Source organism: Melospiza melodia, chromosome 2 (assembly GCF_035770615.1).
Source record: "Melospiza melodia melodia isolate bMelMel2 chromosome 2, bMelMel2.pri, whole genome shotgun sequence".
NCBI classification, from domain to species: Eukaryota; Metazoa; Chordata; class Aves; order Passeriformes; family Passerellidae; genus Melospiza; species Melospiza melodia.
Window position 1 is genome coordinate 6,462,746 of NC_086195.1, and position 17,222 is coordinate 6,479,967.

General features: G+C 37.6%; 1 protein-coding gene across 1 annotated transcript in view; it reads left to right on the plus strand.

Annotated features, from left to right (window-relative positions):
- The window catches only part of TRAPPC10 (trafficking protein particle complex subunit 10), a 38,049-nt gene that overhangs the window by 11,448 nt on the left and 9,379 nt on the right, over positions 1–17,222 (plus strand). The window contains exons 5-15 of the mRNA XM_063181615.1: positions 1,256–1,451; positions 2,571–2,682; positions 3,687–3,934; positions 6,145–6,291; positions 7,719–7,833; positions 8,336–8,412; positions 10,293–10,384; positions 11,501–11,641; positions 12,532–12,644; positions 13,701–14,215; positions 16,631–16,772. Coding sequence (XP_063037685.1) covers positions 1,256–1,451; positions 2,571–2,682; positions 3,687–3,934; positions 6,145–6,291; positions 7,719–7,833; positions 8,336–8,412; positions 10,293–10,384; positions 11,501–11,641; positions 12,532–12,644; positions 13,701–14,215; positions 16,631–16,772 — 1,898 coding nt within the window. The remainder of the gene's footprint in view (positions 1–1,255; positions 1,452–2,570; positions 2,683–3,686; positions 3,935–6,144; positions 6,292–7,718; positions 7,834–8,335; positions 8,413–10,292; positions 10,385–11,500; positions 11,642–12,531; positions 12,645–13,700; positions 14,216–16,630; positions 16,773–17,222) is intronic.

Consider the following 17,222-nt stretch of genomic DNA (forward strand, 5'->3'; position numbering starts at 1 on the left):
TGCAAACATTTTCATCTTTTGACCAGTGTGCTGATTTATAAACTCAGCTCAATATACAAGACATTTCTTGCTCATTTAAAGACTTCCCTTGATGTCCAGCATTCACACTGGTGGCTCTGTAAGATTTGTGCTTTGAAGGAGGCTGGCACGAAGAATAAAGGGAGAAATTTTATTTTCAGTTTTCCTGGGTTTGTGGCAGCTTTGAAATGTGTGTCAAAGAGATTTCAAGTATCTCCTCCTGGCTTAGAGAGGTTTAAGGAGAACAGTGTGATGTTAATCAGCTTTTAGACCTTCAGGGTTTTTTGTTTGTTTAGGTGCTTGCAAATCTTACCAGAGTTGCAGGTAGTGGGAGTGAGGTGAGTAGGGAATATGACAGGGCTGATTTTTTGCCATTCTACTTTCTACTGTTCACTTAATCACCTTTCCACTCTTGAGATAATTGACATAAGGCCAGTTTCTTCAGATGTTTTTATTCTAAGGAAATAGTAATGAATGTATGAAACTGTTCTTGCTTTCATTAAAGCCAACAAAATAGGATTTTCTAACCAGAAATAGTGTTTTACTTGGATGAGAGATTTTCCTATCTTTTGTTAATAAATTGTGATAGAAAAACTGAGGAAGGAAGATGCTCTGAAAAAGTCGATTTATTTGTAAATTAATGTAAATTAATGGGATCTGTTTATTTTCTGAGAAAAACAGAGGAAGTTTTAGCACATAGGATTGAGATATTTCAAGAATCTATTATGGATGATTATTTCAAATGAGTTAAGAAAAGCTGACTGATAGATCCTGATTTGTATTTTGTAGACTCTTTACCAGGAGTAGCTATATTTGCTGTTCTGCTGATTTGTATTGCTAGGCAGACTTTTCTTTTCTAGGTTAGCTAGAGCATTACTTATATTTAAGTAGTTAGAATAATGTATCCATTATTTGCTTCAAAAAAAAAAAAAAGCTTTAGAGTGCTTATTCTGGGTAAAACATTTAACTCTTCTCATAAACTATATCACATGACAAAGTTTTTTAAAAGCTACCAAGCTCCAACCAGAAAAAAAAAACAACCCAAAACCCCAACATAGCTGCCTCCAAACAAACAAACATAACCCTTATCTTGTATTTTTCCCCTCTGATTAAGGTGGATGGAAAACTAAATATTGTTCATTCTGAATTTGTCAGGAATGCACAGTATTCAGCTGGGCATTTATATGTGAATGATGTGATTTCCTCCTCAAATAGAATTTTATCAATCTCTTTACAGATGTGTGGTACTTTCTGACCCTTTGAAAGACTCTTCCCGTTCTCAGGAATCTTGGAATGCCTTCCTGACCAAACTCAGGACATTGCTTCTCATGTCCTTTACCAAAAACTTAGGCAAGTTTGAAGATGACATGAGAACTCTGAGAGAGAAAAGGACTGAGCCAGGGTGGAGCTTCTGCGAGTATTTCATGGTGCAGGTAAGAGTCTCTTGATTTTGAAGAAAATACTTGAGTCCTAGTTTTAGAAATGGTGCTTTTTTTGTGGTTGAATTTCTGGTCCTTTTAATGTTCTGATCATTCTTTGAGGGCTGTGGCAGGAATTATGGAGACTGGTTTAAAAGCAGCATTTTTGGATCCTGTTTGCTTCAGGTTTGGGTTACCTTTCAATACAGTTAATGCAGTAATACAGTTTCCTGCTGTTAGAATAGCAGAATCTGTACAGGCTTGTCAAAATTTTATAAACCTCAATTGAAGCAAACAAATTGCATCTAGAAAGTGTTTTAGTAGTTGATCTTGAATTTGGTGTAAATGTCCCATTACTGTGCATACACACTCAAACTCACAATTGGTGTTTAATATGAATGCTGCTGTTTACTTTGTTCAGATTGTTATCAGTATTTATAGAGGTGATGTTTAGAAAAGTGTTCATTTTGAAGTAATCCATATAGAGAGTGCCATGAATTCTATTTTTTATGTAGTTATAAATGCAATTTTGTTTTAGCTGGTTTAGAGAAAAGTAAGAACCTCTTGTTTGATAAAATTCAGTATCTTGATTCCTTTGGAATTTTCTGGTCCAGTACAATGCTGATCTCTACTCCACTGCATCCTCCTGTCTCCTTTGACTGCATGTGCTATCTTTTGCATGGGATATATCTTATTTTGAGGCCTTTTCTATTTAGCAGTTTGGCTTTGTGTACAAAAAACCCTTTTATGATGCACTGCAGTTGATGCCTTCATGGTGTAAACTGAGAGGAAATCATCAGCACTGTTATGGGAGATGAGTCTTCAGCATTTATTCATTTATTTATTTAAATGCAAACTTTTTATAGATCTATGAGCAATACCTTGTAGTGAATCAGGATCTGGATACACATCAGAATTTACTGGCGGAGCTGTAGGATTTAATTTTCTTTTGTGGACCTCCCTGTGTTGGGAAGAAATCTGCTCCAATGGCAAGTTTTTCTTATGTAAATGAAATAAAAATTAGAAAAAGTAGTTCCTGGAGCTCTGTGGATGGATGAGGACTGAGGACAGGCTGTAATACCAGACATGAATAATGTCACTAACATGTTCCCTGTATTTCTTGTGTGCCAAAAGGAAGAGCTGGCCTTTGTCTTTGAGATGCTGCAGCAGTTTGAGGATGCCCTGGTGCAGTATGATGAGCTGGATGCCTTGTTCTCTCAGTATGTTGTCAACTTTGGGGCAGGTGGTAAGTGTCTGAAACTGTGAAATAAATGTTGAGTGCCTGAATTCCTTCACTGTGCTGAGCAGCCCTGTGCTTTGGGCAGTCCCAGGGAGGCTGCAGCAGGCAGTTTGTGCTTTTGTTTTATGCTGTGTGCAAACACAAGTGTCCATCAGTTACAGTCTTAACAAAATCTTCTTTCTTGTCTTGTGAGGCTGAGAAGCAATTTTTAATGAAAACCCGTGTTTTGCTCTAATGGGATGATTGTTACAACCAGAGCCCTGAACTATGAAATGACACAAGTATTGATCTGGCTGAGATGCAGCTGCTGTTTTTACAGCTCACTGCTAGGTTTTTCAGTAAAGAGCTTCCTGGAAAAGTGCATTCAGCATTGCCTCAAATTACACAAGATGTTTGGTAATCACTGCAAAACTTAATAGAAATAGGTGCTTAATCTGCACTACAGAAGATTTAACTTCATTTTTGAGAAAAATTACTGTGCAAGAAGTATCAAATAGCTTTAAACTGTTTTAATGAGCTAAAGCACATGCTGTTATATAACAGCTTTAATCAGATATGTTTTATGAATCTGGTGAAAATATAGTGCAGGAGTAATTGCAGTGAAATAGATTTGTGCTGACTGATCCCAATGCAATACCTAGAAATGGGGGCATATCCATCCATGATGGCTGAGTAAGAAATATTTTAGCAAATAAATCTTGTTTGTTTTGAACTTCAGGTAGGCTTAATTGCTAAGAAATAAATTAGAAACTGGTTGCCACTATTCTGATAACAAACATACTATGAAGACAAAATACCTATGGGAAATGAATGTGAAATTCAGTTATCTTACCTTGCTGTGGAAGTTGTGGTGGGTTTTTGGTTTGCTTTTTAAAGCTAAGACAATAAGTCATTTATCTACGTTATAAACTTGGGAAGGACTAAGGCAGCTCACAGCCTCTGGAGGGAGGATGAAGAGGCTTTCCTAGAAAGCAGTGCTTGATTCTTGGATATTAACTTTGTTTACTTAGATGGTGCAAACTGGCTGACGTTTTTTTGCCAGCCAGTGAGGAGCTGGAATGGTTTAATTCTGAGGAAGCCAATAGACATGGAGAAGAGAGAGCTGATCCAGAACCAGGAGGCCACGCTGCTGGACCTGCGCAGTTACCTGTTCTCCCGGCAGTGCACCTTGTTAATCTTCCTGCAGAGGCCATGGGAGGTGTCCCAGAGAGCACTGGAGCTTCTTCACAACTGTGTGCAGGAGCTCAAGCTGCTGGAAGTGAGTCAGTGTCATCTGTTCCATTATGTGAATTATTTCATCCGCTGATGATCTGTGGCATTCTCTGAAAAAATCCCTTCACCCAGGATTTTTCTCCTGGGAAGCTGAGAAGCCTCAGAGAAAAGGAAAACAACTCTTATCTCATTTGCTTCTCCTGTGTTTTGCTCATGTGGAATGTGTTTGGAGATTGTTTACCCACAGGTTATTGTTTCATTGGATTTGGTGTGAGTTGTTCTGACTCTTTGGCCAATCAGGGCCAAGCTGTGTTGGGACTCTGGAAAGAGTCAGGAGTTTTCATTATTATCTTTTTAGCCTTCTGTGAGTATCCTTTCTGTATTCTTTAGTATAGTTAGTATAGTATTCTTTGATATAATATAGTATTATAAAGTAATAAATTGGCCTTCTGAGTGCATGGAGTCAGATTCATCATTCCTGCCTTTGTCAGGGCAATTCCCAGCAAATACAATCATCACCTAATGAGATTTCTCAAGTTTAGCTGCTGGTGACCTGCATTCAGTAAGGGCTGGCTGGGAGTTATCAAAATGATGCTGTAAGAACAATTGTGCTGCAGCTGATTGTGTCATCATGAGGAGGTCTTTGGGAAGAAATCTGGAGACATCACATGTGGGAACCAAATCTGTTTAGTTAAAGTGTTTTAGTCTTCACCTGGAAAGTGTTTCTCTAAACTGGTAGTTATTTGCCTGCTTCTTTCATGGATTTATTACCGATCTGTTGAACTATAACTCCATAATTTAAATCCATAGCAGTGTTGTATTGAAGGAAATAAGGCAGAGTGGTTATTATGCTGTTATGCAGGCTAATCCTCTGTAACAAAAAGAGATTATTTCTGAATATCACTTGGTGGCTTACCCATGTCCTCATCCCATGGGTGCCCTGTTAGTTTTATCTGTGCCATTATAACAGCAGCTGCTAACTTTTGCCTGTCTGACATCGTGGTAGTAAGTTCCATCTGTTCATCTGCATTTAAAAACTGCAAATCTGCTTCAGATGCTTTGCTGACACCTTCATGTTTTCTCAAACTAATGTGTAATTCCCACAGATAGTATTATTTGTGTGTATTTTGTCATTTTTTTTTTTATAATTTCCAAAATGTAGCCTTCTAGATCTCTGAAGGCACTTCCTACAGTTCCCCTTTTGCTGCACCCCAGGTCTGTGCTGTGCCCTCAATGTTTGGAGTTTTCCTCTGCACTGTCTCTTATTTCTGCTGTTCCAGTCTTGCTGTGGTGATCCCAGCTGAATGCAGTGTTCTGGCTGTGAGACAGTGACACTTTAATGTGCACAGCTTGTGCTTATCCCCGTTGTGATCCTTTTTCTTAATGCAGGCAAACCTCTTAACGTGGCTTGACACCACTGAACACACAGCAGAAATCTAAACTGCTCTCTTCTTAGGATCTTTGTATTTCTGAAAATTCTTTAAGAATTCAGATCTTTATTATTTCTTCAAGTTCATTGTGCTCATACTTTGGACTTTCCTATCCCATTAGTCACTTAGTTTATTATGGGTTTTAGGACTTTTATAGTCTTTCTAAAAGGAACATTTTTGCAGGGGTTATGAACAGGATTTTGAAACACCATTATTGTGTCTATATTCCATGTCTTCAGTTATGCTCATCTTTATCTTAATTCTTGAAAATATTTTAGTATCAGACTCTCTTGTCTTTCTCTATCTTTCTCTTTTTGTGTTCCTTTGTTTGTTTTCATCTCCATTTTTTAATTAATTGTCCATGACAGATGTCTTGTCCTTCAATGAATAAGCTTATTTTTGTGAAGGAATCTTAGAGACTAATTTGTTTTCTCCAGGTTTTAACACTTCTTTACACTTTTCATTTCAGTCTCAGTTAGAACTGATGTCTCCTTAGGAAAGTAGTAGTCTATTTCCAGAAATTTTTCCTAACTATATTTTCCTTAAGCTGAGTGTTCAGACTTCTGGAATTTTTCCAAGACCTATTAGTCTTCCTTTCCTTCTCTTTCATCTTGGTGAATGTATCAGATCTAGTTAATATGTTTCATGAACTAATATGTATAAATTATTCAGGAGGCAGCGAGAGTTGGGCTGTGCTTTGTGTATTCTGAGAGTAAACTCCTCTAAGAGGTTTTGCTGTGTTGTATCAAGAAAAGTACTTCAGCTGAAGTATTTTCTCATCTGATGATCGTTTATTTCCCAGTTAATTTTATCTCTTCATCTCCAGGTCTCAGTTCCTCCTGGAGCTTTGGATTGCTGGGTGTTTTTGAGTTGCTTGGAAGTCTTACAGAGAATAGAAGGCTGCTGTGATAGGGCTCAAATAGATGCAAATGTTTCCCACACAGTTGGCCTGTGGAGCTATGCCACGGAGAAGGTGAGTGAATGATGTGTTGGGGTAGTGGTATTACAATGTTGAAATAGAATAGTTGTTTCCCTGGAGCAGATTTTGTCCTTTTGATTGTGAAATTCAGTACTGGGCTCTGTACCTGAGTCTAGTCTAGATGAGACATCCATGTTTCAATTTCCACTTAGTCTGTTCCTGTGAAGGAGATGATGTTTGAGGTTGCTGCTGCTTTCCACTGCTGAAAAACATTTTAGAAAGAAGATAAACTCCAGAAACGATTGAAATAGTCTACTGTGGTATCTATGGATGTTTTTGAAGACCAACATCTTTTGAAGACTCACCCTTTTGTTTGCATAGCCTGTAGAATATTTGCTCTTTATTTTAATTATAGTTTGCTCATGTTTCAGTAGACTTAATAATCCTCTAATTGAGCCCTTGAGGTCCTTGTTTTATTACAAAAGCAGGGAAATGAAATTTCACCTTGAAAAGTTATTGCTAAAAAAAATGAGGGGGGTGGAGATCAGAATAAAGGAAGAAAAAAATGTTTAAAATGGCAATTGGTGCATCAGATTCTTCCCATACTCCTTACATTTTCTAGGGAAGATAAAGACCAACATGAGCTGGAAATGTTCTTTTCTTCCATCATTTTTCTAACACAAAGGGTAAAGGGAAGAATTTTAGGATAATGAATAGCAGTAAGGTGGAACTGACCGAATGAAGAAATTTAGCAACTAGTGACAAAATTAAGTGGAGTTTAAAATAAAATAAAAAAAAAATAAAATAAAAAAAAAAAAAAGAAAAAGGATAATGTCCACCCATTTTTATGTGACAAGCTGAGACCTTTATTCCTTTGCAGGCTTACCTCTGTAGTTGATGGAGTTTTCTAAGTAAATTAACCAAATGGCCAATAGATAAGAGCTTCTTTAAGACAATATTGTGGGTGTTGAGCCACCAGCTGCTGTCTAGAAGGGGGTTTATGGTAGTTAACTCTGTTAACACTTAGCTGTGCTAATCTCTTTTTCAGGAAGGTTTTCATCCAAATATAATACTTCAGGTGGATTTGCAAAATGCCTGATCACTGTACTGCAGACTTGCCTGCTTTTCTTGATGATGCAGTTTTCAAAAATACAGACACAGCTATTAGAAATAATCTTTGGTCATAACTGCTGAACATCTGAAGCTTTGTTGTGTTTGTGTTGAAAACCAGAAGGATTTATTCAGATTAGGTGTTGTGCATGTAGGGATCTGTGTGTGTAGGCACATGTTCCAATATTTGAGTCAGTAACCTTTTTGCAATTTAATTCCTTAATAAGTTACTTTGAGAATAAGAGTTAATTTTGAGATCCTATAAGGAGCATAATATGAAAGCAATGAAAATGGAACAATGCAATAGAACAAGAGGAGTTTGATATTGATTTTACAGCCTATTGAAAGCAAGCATCTGCCTTCTCTTACAGTTAAAATCTCTGGGTTACCTGTGTGGACTTGTGTCAGAGAAGGGACCCAATTCAGAAGACCTTAACAGGACTGTGGATCTGTTGGCAGGGCTGGGAGCAGAACGCCCTGAAACAGGTACTGCCAGGAGTCTGGAATTCCTTCCACAGCTGCCCTTTCCTGGAATGCATAGCATAGAAATACCTTAGTAATTCAAATTTTTAAGTATCCCTACAAATACACACACACACACATAGATAGAACTTTATCTCTTGCAAGTTCTTTTAATGCCTGTTTAGTATTTCAAACCACCACTGCATCTCCTTAGTGTTGCAAGTTTAAGTTTTTCCATCAATGCTCCACTTATTAGCATTTAGGTGATTGGGCTTGAACAGCACTGGATTTGAGTTAAGGTCTTAATGCTTTCAGACAAATATTTAAAATAAAATTTTTTAGAAAAGAAATGGAGCATCCTTGATTGTGTGCAGATAGCTAACTTGCACCTGGAGCTGCAAGGTGATATTAGTTTTTAGTTTTCTCTCCACTTCCTACTGGAGAAAAAGCAGGGAAGGGATGTGGGGGGTGCTGCTCTCAGAGTGTGTTTGTAAGTAACACCTCTTGTCCTGCTTTTTTTCCAAAGCCAATGCATCACAGAGCCCTTACAAGAAACTCAAAGAGGCCTTATCATCTGTAGAAGCTTTTGAAAAACACTACTTAGTAAGTATGAGTCTTGGTTATTTATATTAGTTTTGTGTGTGTTTGCACTGTAGATTAAATAGGGCCAGAGTTTTCAAACCTGAGAAGATACATTTAAAAGATAAATTTGTATTTCCATGTTTTGGTATCAAAGGTTGTTTCTTGCACACTGAACACAAGGTTGATTTGTTTAACAGCTGGAACCCTGTTGGAACCCCAAGTTTCAAATATTTGCATTAACTTTAATATTTACAGTTATGAGCTGGAGGTTATTATCTGTGGGTATGTATACTTAGATATTAAAAAAGCCAATGTCATGGCTGTCATGTTCTGCTATCCCAAACTCAGAATTAACTGACTCTTTCCCAGAAAAATATTGATGTATGAATTCAGCTTCCTTTTAAATGGTTTGGGCTTGCATTTTGCAATGAGTATTTACATGATTAAAGTTATACTGTTGACTTTTTTTAAAAAATATATATAAACTGTGGGACGTCTCTGATAATAGGCTTGTACTTGGCATAGATTGATGCACAATGAGGATTTTAATATTGTGCATCTTTATTTTCTGACATCTCCCCATCTGAGAAGCCATTGTAATGATTTTAGGTTTTTTTATTTTGCTGGTTTTGTTTTTCAAACAGAAGATTGTTAAATAAAACAAAAAACTCCTGATTGTCACAAGAATATGTTTGATTTTTTGAGGGCTTGATTTCACAGTTTTTGTTGGTTTTTTTTTTTTTTTTTTTTTTTTTTGTAGGTTCCAACCAGTTTTGCTTGGGGTTTTTTTTCCTTAAATAATTTCCCTTTAAAATTTCTCATATTTGCATATGGCCAATAAGGTTTTCTGGAGAAAACTTGAAGGAAAATGGAACACTTTTTTTGAAACATGGAAACTATGTGATACTCAATTTTACAAAGTTTTATCAAAAGAAAAAAATCTCAAAACATTTTGTCTGAAGATATTGGGTTTCACTTTTATTCTTCATTTATTTATAGGACTAGTTGTGTGGCTGGATCACAATTAAAATCTTGAGAGTTGCCAGCTTCTCTTACCTATTCACTTCCAGCTTGCACCTGAAGATCTCTGCTAAGCTCAGCAGTAACTTCCTAAATTTAAGAAACTGAGTGGGATCTGTAGTGCTTGCCAGAGGAATTGCCATTTCTCTTTGTATTTATGCCTGCACTTTTATGCAATGGAAATTCAGATATCAGATACACTCTAAAAGCTGGTTTTCTGTGTTGTTGTCATGTAAATATGTACATTTTATGTGTAACTATATTTAATCTTGTCCTGTATTCAGTGGACAAGAATTAGTTAAAACTTACTGACACACCTAAGATAATTTATTTGCGTTTTTCTAAAAAAAATCTTTTCAGTTTGAAGCCATTCCCCTTTATCTTGTCATGATGGGATGTGTTTTTTATATTTTTACATATCTGGCCAGAGTTTATTATGGACTTTTGAAAGAATTTGGATGTTTGAACACAGTGTGTGTGTTGTAACTGCTAATTTTGTGGTAAAGGTTTGCTGCTGTTATTGAAGCTTAGGGCAAGGGGAGGAAGGTGACACTTGGAAACTGTGGCTGCATTGGAGATTAAAGCCTAAAGATGAGGGATAAACTTCAATTTGGGAAGGCAAACAAAATTCCTTTAAGGCAATCTTGTGAAAATAATTATTCTGACTATAAGTTAGCATTCAGATATGGGATATGACCAGCTGCAGGAGCAGTGAAGGTGACCTGTTACAAACTGCTGTGTGTTTTGTGCTCAGGGCAAATGTGACTCATTCTGGGCATTTTGTTGCAGTAACTTAGTCTCTGGCTATGAGTTTGTGTGAAACAATCATACAGCTGCCAAAAATACATAAAGCTCATAATGGTTTCTTTTCTTTTCTACAGGATCTGTCCCATGCCACCATTGAAATGTACACAAATATTGGAAGAATTCGCTCAGCTAAGCTTGTGGGAAAGGACTTGGCAGAGTTTTATATGTAAATGACTCTTTAAAATGTCCTAAATGCATTGCCTTTGAGAAGGTTGAATATTATCCCTGAGGAAGATGTGCTATAATTAAGCAGGAATTTTAAAAAGTATTTTTAAATGTAAACAAACCCTATTTCAGGAAAAAAAACCACAAACTAGCAATCTCTTTTATCAAACCTTAATTCTCACCTCATGATTTTGTACTTTTAACTGTTCTGTGTTCTGTGGCTTGATCCTTTCTTCTTCTGGGGAGAAAAGGCTGGGAAAGATAACTGTAAACTTTGAAACAAGTCAGAGGCCTCTTTCGTAAGCAGGCTGTAGTAAATGCAGTTGTTACCTTAACTAAATATTAAACTGCATCTATCTAAAAAAGCCAGGAAACATGTCTTTGGAGAGTAATCCATTCATATTTAAAGTTATCATTGCAAAATGGTTGTTTTTTTTCCTCCTGTGAAACAGTGATTTGATTCCTGATTTCCAAATTTTTTTATTGTTTTTATCCTTGCTTTTGAAATCCACTGAGAAGACCTCCTGCATTTTTCAATGACATTTTTTTCTTATTATTTAGTAGAATTTGAGAGTCATAAGTGGGGTTTTTTTTGAAAATACGTTGGGGCATGCTTCCCACTGATATTCACTTAAGCAGTCTGATCTCCACATTGCAACAGTTTCTCCCAAATCAACTTAAATTTTTATCAGAGGAAGTAACGTTATGTTTAAAGACTGCCATGGAACTGCTGTGTGGTGATAAAATTTTCATTGAGGTATTCTTCTGCTTTAAAATTTTTGAGGAAGCAAATTTGTAGTTAACTGTCAGAAGCTTTGGGTGGCTTTTGTTTCATTTGTGGGAGGTTCCTTCACCTCATTTGCCCTGACTTGGGATAGATCTGCATATGGAATAATGACATTAATTGCATTTCTACTTGCTGAAGTGAATTGCAATAAGGAAGGCCCATATGTTGATCTGTTACCAGAAAATTCAAGATCATAATGGTTCACTGCACTTTGTCCTGCATTTACTTGCAGTGTTCCTCCCCCATCAGCACTTTGAGAAAAGATGCAGAGAGTTTTCCTGGCTGCAGAGGTTCTTACATTGCTCTGTGCTCATTTTCTCATTTTCCAAGGAGGAAGAAAGGTCCCCAGAAGGCAGAGGTGTATCTTCAAGGAGCACTGAAAACCTACCTTGCTGAGGGCTGGGCTCTGCTGGTCACACACACGAGGAAGCAGCTGGCTGAGTGTCAGAAGCAGCTTGGCCAGATAGAAAAGTATCCTCTAAGGCAGAGCCAGAACAATGAAGACAGGAAAAATGATGCTTGGGATTACTTTTCTGACATATCTCTAACTTTTATTTAACAGTAAAGACTGCCAGACATTCTGAGTCTGAGCTGAGACACCTGAGTTATTGGATACCATAGAGTGTATTTTGGGGGTTCTTTTGTTGTGCTGATTTTTTATTGGATTGTGTTCTTTTAGAACAGGATACATTATACATGTCAGCCTCCCGTGCAAATTTATTATTAGATAAAGCAATGAAAGCTTTTCTAGATTTGAGCTGCAATATTTTCAAAATATTCTCACGTCACTTTTAAGCACTCCTAAATTTTTCTGCTTCAGTGCAAATGCTCATAAGGAATCTGAGCCAGTAATATTGCATTCTTAGCTAAATAGTCAAGTGATCATTTATATTACCAGCATTTAAAATTTTAAAGACTGTCTTGTGACTTAGTTATGGTAAGTGGTGCTGTAACAGCTGGCAGATTCTCAGCCAGGTAAATTGGAATAAAATAGAATACTCAAGATTATTTAGTGCTAAATGTTGGCCAGTGGGATACAAGACACTGTGTCTTTAACTTGCACAGTGCATGGATTATTGTCAAATAATGAATTTTCTATGCTCATGAATCTTTTTCAATGAGGCAAGATTGCACTGGTTAATTATGGATCAAATTTTAATAGGTCTGCTACAGAAGTACTGAGATTCTGCAGTACTCTCAGATGATGGTAAATCTTCCATTTTTTCTTTCCTAGTGGAAAAGTGCAGAGATGATAGCAGCAGGTCTTGTCTCTAAAACTCAGAAAAGCAGTCCTTGAATGTCTTGTTTTCAAATTTGTCATTGTTGTGGGTTTCTATCTCCTGTTTCCTTAACTTCAGTAGTTATCTCCAAACAAGCAGCCTTTTAGCTGGTGATAATCACTTAACAGAAGAGGAACGCAAAAGATTTTGCCAAGAAATACTTGATTTTACCAATCAGCAAGCAGAGAACCAAGGTGAGTCTGGGTCTTGAAACTTCATCTGCTCCAGTCTGGTTGTTCCCTAAAGGTAGATGGGGAGGTGTTTTCTGATTGGGTTTGTTATTTTGTGTATAATTTCTGAACTTGTGTTTTCCAAAACATTTATAAATGTACTCTAATAAGAATAGTCAAAGATGAATGGGTAATTAACGTTTTCATCCTGAATACTGCAAAGTCTTTGTTTTCCTTTAGTTATGTTTCTCTGCTTTAGCAGCCCATAATTTACTGTGTGTTGAGTTTTCTCAATTCCTAACCTATCTTTGTCTCTCAGTGCTGGCATGCAAGTGATGGTACATACTGGATTTTGATGTTAGATCTGTGCCCATCCACTTGCAGTTTATTATTTTGTCCATCCTGTTTCCTCTCTTTATTCTTCATGCTGCTTCAGTAATATCTTCTTATCAGATATTAATCATAATTCAAATTGATATGGAATACTTCCTGTAGATCTGAACACTGCTTATTTTATATGCAGAAATATTTTATATGAAGAAATATGCAGAATTTTTTTCTTAATGATTTGATGCACCATAAGTAATATGTTACTTTAGACTTGATTCTTAATTAATTTTAGGTGCTGCCTTAGGGTTGTTTTTTGGAATGTAGAAAAGAGAATGAAACCCCCTTGCACAGCAGAGCTGCTGGCTCAAGGCACCAGCCTGATTATTAGTTTCTTAAACTTGTACAAGCTCTGGGAAGCCTGATTATTAGTTTCTTAAACTTGTGCAAGCTCTGGTCACTTAATGCTACTGTGTTCTGTATTAGTGAAATGTCAACTTCTGCTTGGACAATCTTTCTTAATTCAGTTGTTTTTAATAGCCTGGAAATGGAAATTGTAGTCTAAGTAAAACAAATCTCAGTGTCTCTTAACTCTCAAGATAAAAAATTGAAAAGCAGTGATTTGCTGAGACATAATTGTTGTTGAAAAGTTGGTGATCCATTCAATTCTAGGGATTAAATTTTTAAGAGAAAAATTTTGCTCGTCTCCAGCAACGCTGGAGAATAATTAAATCCGTGCTTTTGTCTTTGCAGGTCAAAAGGTTATATTGCCTATGCACTCCTTTGCCCAGCTGAAAACTCTGCATTTTGACCCTCCAAATGCTGTTGTGCACGTGGGTGGAAAGCTGTCCATCGAGTTGACTTTGCTGAGCCAAATGCCCATCCCTGTGCAGGTGGACCAGGTCGCCATCCACGTTCACTTCAGCATCGAGAAGAACAGCTACAGGAAAACGGCCGAGTGGCTCACCAAGCACAAAACTTCCAACGGTGTCATCAGCTTCCCTAGTGAAATTACAGGCTTGCCTTTGTCCAGGAACAGCCTGCCAGCCCTGGAGCTGGCTGAAATGTACGAGAGGAGCCCCTCAGATAACTCGTTGAACACGGCAGGAATCATCTGCAAGAACGCGCACATGCTGCTGCGGCGCCAGGAGAGCAGCAGCTCCCTGGACGTGCCCTCAGGGCTCACTTTGGAGGATGGGGCTCACGTCCTGAAGTGCAACAACTTGACTCTGGAACCAGGGGACAATAAAATAACCTTCAATATTCAGGTATGTTTTTGTAGCTGGGTGGTTGTAGCACTCGTGATACAGAAACTAGAAATGCTGGCTGAGGAAGAGCTTGTGCTGGGGATGGGGAGTGGTGCCTGTTATTGTACATACAGGTATTGCTTCCTGTCACTCTTGGATCATCCATTCCCCTGCAGCTTTCTGTTCTCCACCATCATTTCCCTTGAAAGGATGCTGTTGTGTTTATGCTAAAACATACAGATGACTCTTCTACTTGAAATCATTTGAGTCAGCGTTCCTAAACCTATTTTAAACATCTTGACTATTGCTGCCAAAAATTGAGCTGATAAATTCATATACAATATGATGTACTGCTCATGAAGTCTGCCTGTGCTGTTGAGGTTATTCAGAATAACATCTAAAAGCTTTGATGTGAATTCTTTTTCCAGCCATTCAGTAAGTGATTGTGTGGTTAAATTTGGTTGACAGCCTTTTCTCCTCTACAGAGGGTGGTAGAATAATTTTTTCACTTGGAGGATGTAGTGAACCTACCTGCAAGAAGTTGAGATCACCTGCAAGTATTTGAATTTAAAAGATTTAGAATTTAAATTGTCCCTGTTAGTCATCATCTAAGATTACTAACTTATTAGTTACTAGTTATCATCTGTGGAGTAGCAGTGCAGTCATTTGAACTGCCTACTGACCTAATTTCTGAGCTTTCTCATCCTTTCAGAGGATTGGGACAGGTTAATGGGATTTGGACCAGAGGCCTTGGTGGCTGGAGATGCCATATTCTGTAAAAATTATTCACATGTTTGTAAAAGTGGATTTCAGATGAAGAGAGCTGTTAGGGACTGCACTGACCTGGCGTTTGGGGTTAGTGGGATTAGGAAGCAATTTGGAATACTAGGAGAAGAGATGGATGAAAAGCTAGATAGAGATCTGCTTTGAATTTGTCTGGTTCTGCTGTGAATCTGGTGGCCACTGGAGGATGGACAGCATTACTTTTATAAATTTTCTATTTTCCCAACCTTCCTTGCAAGAAAAGAACTTTGCATGGGAAGACTGCTCAGTGTGAATCCCACAATATAATTATTTAAGGCATGATTTACCTGTCCTTAAAGGGAAAATCTGAGCACGTTATAATTTTAACAGTGTATTATTAGATAAAACAATGAAAGCTTCTCTAGATTTGAGCTGCAGTATTTACAAAATATTTGCTAAAAATTCATTATCATTGTAGTAACACAATGTGTCACTTCTATTGGATTACACAGCTGGCCAGGGGATAGAAACTGCTGACAACTTGTTTTCTGGATTTTTTTAAAGTAATGCTTAATTGCACCACTTCTGCAGGAAGAGTAATGACTGTGCTTCTGTGACCCAGAGGGAGTTTGATCATTTCTCTAGACCTTACACTGATGATTAACATTATCTATGCTGACAGCAATCTTCCAAATTTTTCCAAGCCTTAAAAGAGATCAGAAAGCTTTGTCTAAATTCTTTAGACCAATATTCCCATCCCATGCTAAGATTTAAAGTATGTTTATATTATGTATTACTTTACTCATGTTTTTCTGGTTTTTTAGGGCTAAAATGTAGTGACTTTAATGTCAGAATGCATAATACTGAATTTCAGTCTGGATTTGCCATGTAAATAACTGCATGAGGTTTGGCTGTTGAGTTGGTACAGCTTTTCTCCATAACTTGTAGACTTATTTAATTCTACCCAGCATTGTTATTTATGTATTACACTTGGAAAGTGGCACATGAAAAAAAGAAACATTTCCCATTCCCTAAGAGCAAATAGAATCAAGAATAAATATACTATAAGGTGTTGCAGATTTGCTTTTGTTTTTAATCTTATTGAGAAACATCCAGAATCCCATTACTCAGGGTATGGGAAGAGTTGGAAATTAAATATGTATGTGTTACTTTGTTGTAAACGTTGACTCAGGGTGTGTGGTGGGGAGTGTGTGAAATCAATAGCAGTGAATGCTGTGCCTTAGATAAATCCTGTGGGATTTTATAATTGTTTTTATGAATTAGCCAAATAAGCACAGGTGTTTTTTAGGTACTTAAAAATGTTTTTTTATGTATGTTGCACTTTGGGGGGGAACCAACCAACAAACAAGGCAAAACACACCCCAAAGTAACAAATTTGACAAAAAACTATTACATTAGTTATCCTGATTATTAGTGCTGGTTAATTATGATGTTTTCTCTTGAATCAGACAGCACTCTAGAGCTTCTGTCTTAGTGGGGCAAAGGGTGCTACTTTGTGTAAATCTTGTCATTTACTCAGAAAACTGAGCTTTCTGAAATCTGCAATTTTAACTTACAAACCCAAAGTACCTGATAAAAATGAGATGGAAACATGCTGCTCTTTAGCAGAGGGCTTGTTCCAGGAGTATTTTCTTAAAATTAAGAAAAAAATTGAAATGTGTTTCTTCCAAGGCCAAAGAACCTGGGACATACACGCTCAGGCAGCTGTGCACTTCAGTGGGGAAGGTGCAGTTTGTCCTTCTTCACATCTACCCCATCGTGCAGTACGATGTGTACTCCCAGGAGCCCCAGCTCAAAGTGGAGCCCATGACTGGTAGGTGCAGTGGATGTGCTGAAACTGCTTTGATTCCTCTTGTGCTCCTGTGGGACTAGAGAAAGTGTTTCATGGCTTCAGTTTTACTCAGTTTGCCTTACTCTGCCTTGTGAGTCTGAAATCCAGCCTTGCTTTTCAAGTTACCCATCATCATGTCCTGCCAGCGATGGCCCATTTTGGACAGCTGATTCCAGTGCTTGGTTCTGGACACAGAGTGTCACTTTTGAACCCTGATTCAAGCATGCATTGTCACTGAAATATCAGGTGTGATTTGAGCTGCCACACTGACCAGGAATGAATATTTACATTTGTGATTGACTGAGCTACTTGTTGGTTGTGATCACAGGATCAGTTAGGCTGGAAAAGACCTCTGGGATTGAGTCCAGCCTATGGCCAAACACCACCTTGTCACCCAGACCATGGCTCTGAGTGCCACATCCAGTCTTCCCT